The sequence below is a fragment of the Cebus imitator genome, unplaced genomic scaffold, assembly GCF_001604975.1.
Source record: "Cebus imitator isolate Cc_AM_T3 unplaced genomic scaffold, Cebus_imitator-1.0 Scaffold419, whole genome shotgun sequence".
Classification (NCBI taxonomy): domain Eukaryota; kingdom Metazoa; phylum Chordata; class Mammalia; order Primates; family Cebidae; genus Cebus; species Cebus imitator.
The window spans coordinates 678,040-682,043 of record NW_016107734.1 but is presented as its reverse complement, the minus strand read 5'-3'; the positions used below and the strand labels follow the sequence as shown (position 1 = coordinate 682,043).

The 4,004-nt window shown below is 54.2% G+C and overlaps 1 protein-coding gene across 1 annotated transcript in view; it reads right to left on the bottom strand.

Moving 5' to 3' along the window:
- Positions 1-4,004, bottom strand: part of KCTD7 (potassium channel tetramerization domain containing 7) — a 15,644-nt gene that overhangs the window by 10,687 nt on the left and 953 nt on the right. The window contains exons 2-3 of the mRNA XM_037731775.1: positions 2,856-3,064; positions 2,285-2,567 (exon numbers count right to left, since the gene is read on the bottom strand). Coding sequence (XP_037587703.1) covers positions 2,285-2,567; positions 2,856-3,064 — 492 coding nt within the window. The remainder of the gene's footprint in view (positions 1-2,284; positions 2,568-2,855; positions 3,065-4,004) is intronic.

The following is a 4,004-nucleotide window of genomic DNA, read 5'->3' as shown; positions in this document are numbered from 1 at the left end:
TTTTCACTGCTTGTGGTTTCTACCAAACTGCATTTGAAAGAAATGAGGTCAGTTTAAGTTCTCTCTAATCTTCCCACAAACTTCCTCCAGATCAATTCAAATTTTATCTCCATGCGTCATTTTTTTTTCTTTTTTAGAGACGGAGTCTCACTGCAACGCCCAGGCTGGAGGGCAGTGGCGCGATCTCGGTTCACTGCAACTTCTGCCTCCCGGGTTCAAGTGATTCTGCTGCCCCAGCCTCCCGAGTAGCTGGGACTACAGGCACGCACGACCACACCAGCTAAATCTATTTTTAGTAGAGAGGGGGTTTCACCATGTTGGCCGGGCTGGTCTCAAACTCCTAATCTCAAGTGATCTGCCTGCCACAGCCTCCCAAAGTGCTGGGATTACAGCCATGCATCCTTTTCAATATTACATCTCTCTTGCTCCAGCGAAGGCCTACTTATCTACACAGTCCCTTTCCCAACTTTCAAATCATTTGTGAAATAAAATAGGATACAAGTACCTTAAATCATGATGACCCAGGACCTTGTGCAGTGCCTGGCTCACGTAAAGACCCAGAATTTACTGAATGAATGAACGAATGAACAGACGGGTATTTACACTTCTGTGTGTATGTACTGTTATTCTTCTGCACCCATAGGACATAACAATGCCTTGTGCTTACTCTGTAGGTCCTCTAAAACCATTTTATGTGTATATAAAGGGCTCAAATATCGTTTTGTAGTAGTAATACTTAACATTTCTGGAGCTTTTAAAATCTTTTCCAAAAATACTTGATCCCAATCCAGGTGTTTGCTCCGTATTAGAGATGAGAGGATTGAAGCGGAGAGGACGAAAGCCATGGAAAACTGTTTTAGAGCTCACATGGAACAATGGAATCAGTGTGGGGAGCTGGCAGTGAGGCCCTGGTCTGAGGTCTATGGTCTTGTGCTTTTTCCCTCAAACCACATCATTTCCCCAATGACAGTGCACAAAAAACAGCACCACTGTGACTACTGACTTTTTTTTCAATGGCAGAGATTACTTGTAGATTTTTGCTCCTTTTCCCATGGCATCGTGTGTTCGGGCTTGCAATCTCGGCACAACACCGTCTGCTTCCCAAGAGTATCACCTAGCCCAGCCCACGAGGGCTTCTATCCATTGTCCTGGGACTCCACATACCACATGCTCCTGGATCTGGCACTACCTTAGTCCCTGCCTCCTAGGAGCCATCTTCGGTGTTCAGTAATGCTTCACCTTCCCTCCCTCACGTTTATTTTTTATTTGTAGACATGGAGTCTCACTGTGTTGCCCAGGCTGGTCCCAGACTCCTGGCCTCAAGCTATCCTCCTATCTTGGCCTCCCAAAGCACTGAATAACAAGTGTAAGCCACCACACCTGGCATCTTTTCCCTTGTTTTTTTTTTTTTGTTTCTGTTTGTTTGGAAGCAAGGTCTTACTGTGTCACCCAGGCTGGAGTGCAGTAGCACAATCATAGCTCATTGTAGCCTTAACCTGCAGGACTCAAGCAATCCTCCCAACTCACCTTCCTGAGCACCTGGGACTACAGGCGCACACCAGCATGCCTGGCTAATTTTTACTTTTATTTTTGTAAAGGCAGAATCTATTGTCCTGGCTGGGCTCAAGCAGTCCTCCCAGCTCAGCCCCCTGTAGTGCTGAGATAGATTACAAATGTGAGCCACCATGCCTGGTATCTTTTCCTTTCTCTTGAGTGTCACTTCAGGTGCTGACATGATAGTATCACACACATTAAGTAAGACCGGTGGACGCCCCGGCGCATCAGCACAGCAGCCTGTCAGTGGAAGCCATGGGGTGCCCGCTGACCATGGACACATCTATGAACTGGCCTGCCCCTTATCTGCAGACAGCGCCTTGCCCTGTTCCGTAGGCAGCTGAAGAGTAGGTGTCAGCGACCACTAAGGCATCCTGCTGGATTCTCTAGAAAACATCTTTTTCTTTTCTTTTTTGTATTTATCCAACCCGAAATGCCTTTTTTTCCCTCCCAGTTGCAGTAGGGACGGGGCCTCGCTATGCTGCCCAGGCTGGCCTCCAACACCTGCCCCCAAGGGATCCTCCCTTCCAAAGTGCTGGGATTACAGGCGCCAGCCACCACGCGTGGTCAGACACCATCAGCTCTGGCGGGGGAGGGGCGCAGGCGGGCGCAGGCGGGCGAAGGGGCCGCAGGTCCGTGGGCCCCGCCCCCAGCCTGGAGCCCCCCACCGGCCAAGGTCAGCTCTGCCTGGCCCCCGCTTCTCCCCCGGCCCGCTGTGCACCCCTGGTACCTCTTGGGGCAGCAAGGGCAGCCCGTGTCCCGGCGGCGTGGCCGGCTCCGGAAAGCCGTCTTCGGCGTCGAAGCTGGACATGGCACCGTCCTGGCGACGGCTGTCGGGCTCCCGCCCCGTGGCGACCACCACCCCTCTGGCTCTGGGCAGCGGGCTCGGCTGCCCTGGGCACTCCCTACCGCCAAGCAGCGCCTGGCATGACGCGGCCGGCTGCGGGCGGGCCTGAAGGGGCGAGAGACAGCGCGCGGGAGGGAAGGCTGCGGCGTCCTCAGCGTGACGCGCTCACGCCCGCTCGCCGGCCGCCCCGGCCGCCTCCTGCTGTTGGCTGAGGCCGCCCTGATTGGCAGGAAGCTCGCCCAGTGGAAGAGCAGGCAGCGCATGCGGCGGGCCCTGAGTGGTTCCTGGGCGGTGGCCCGCTGGCCTGACGTGCTCTGATTGGTACTTTAACCAGGGGCGCGCCCTCTGCCGGAGACCGGAAGATGCCGCACCGCCAGCCTCTCCTAACGGGACTCTCCGAGTTGTCCGTGAGGACAGTGATGCTCTACCCCTTCACACAGGGCTCACGACTTACTCCTGCGTCTGTCCCCAGGACAGCGGGTCCCTGTCAATGGAGGCCCTGAGCAGCGTTTCCTGGAGGACGTGGCGGGAGGAGGGCTGGGGTGGCTGCGGCCCCGCGACCGCGGCGGGCCCCGCCCTGAGCCGCAGGGCGCCGCCCGGGTGTCCAGTCCTTCCCCATTCACGCACGCAGGAATCCGAACGGGAGAACCCAAAACAGGAGCACTTGAGTCCAATGAATAATGACGGTGACTCCCCACCGGGACACGCAGATGGAGGCAGGCCCTTCCCCAAGATGCTCCGGGCAGGGAGGCGGAGTCCGGCCCCAGAGGCTGGGTCTCCTGGGCATCAAGGTTCTCAGCCCGTGCAAGCCATTTTTTTTTATTTTTTGTTTTTTACTTTTTGACTACAAAGACGTTCCCAATTTCCTCCCGCCCCGCTTTTTTTCCTTTTCATTTTCTTTAAAAGACAGGGTCGGGGCCGGGCGCGGTGGCTCACGCCTGTAATCCCAGCACTTTGGGAGGACAAGGCGGGTGGATCACAAGGTCAAGAGATCGAGACCATCCTGGCCAACATGGTGAAACCCCGTCTCTACTAAAAGTAGAAAAATTAGCTGGGCGTGGTGTCGTGCCTCTGTAGTCCCAGCTACTCGGGAGGCTGAGGCAGGAGAATTGCGTGAATCCGGGAGGCGGAGGTTGCAGTGAGCCGAGATCTCGCCAATGCACTCCAGCCTGACGCCTGGCAACGGAGCCAGACTCTATTTCACAAAACAAAAAACAAAACAAAACAAAACAAAACAAAACAAAGGCAGTGTTGGCCTGGCGTGGTGGCTCAAGTCTGTAATCCCAGCACTTTGGAAGGCCGAGGTGGGCGAATCACAAAGTCAGGAGTTCGACACCAGCCTGACCAACATGCAGAAACCCGTCTCTATTAAAAATACAAAAAATTAGCTGGACGTGGTGGTGCGTGCCTATAACCCCAGCTAATTGGGAAAATGGTTTGCTTTTATAAACTGCATCGCCACGAACAGGTTTGTAGAGAAAGCTTTCAACATGTTTATGATCTATTTCCTTATTTCTTTTAACTTTAAAACTTTTTCGAGGCCGGGCGCGGTGGCTCACGCCTGTAATCCCAGCACTTTGGGAGGCCGAGGCGGGTGGATCAC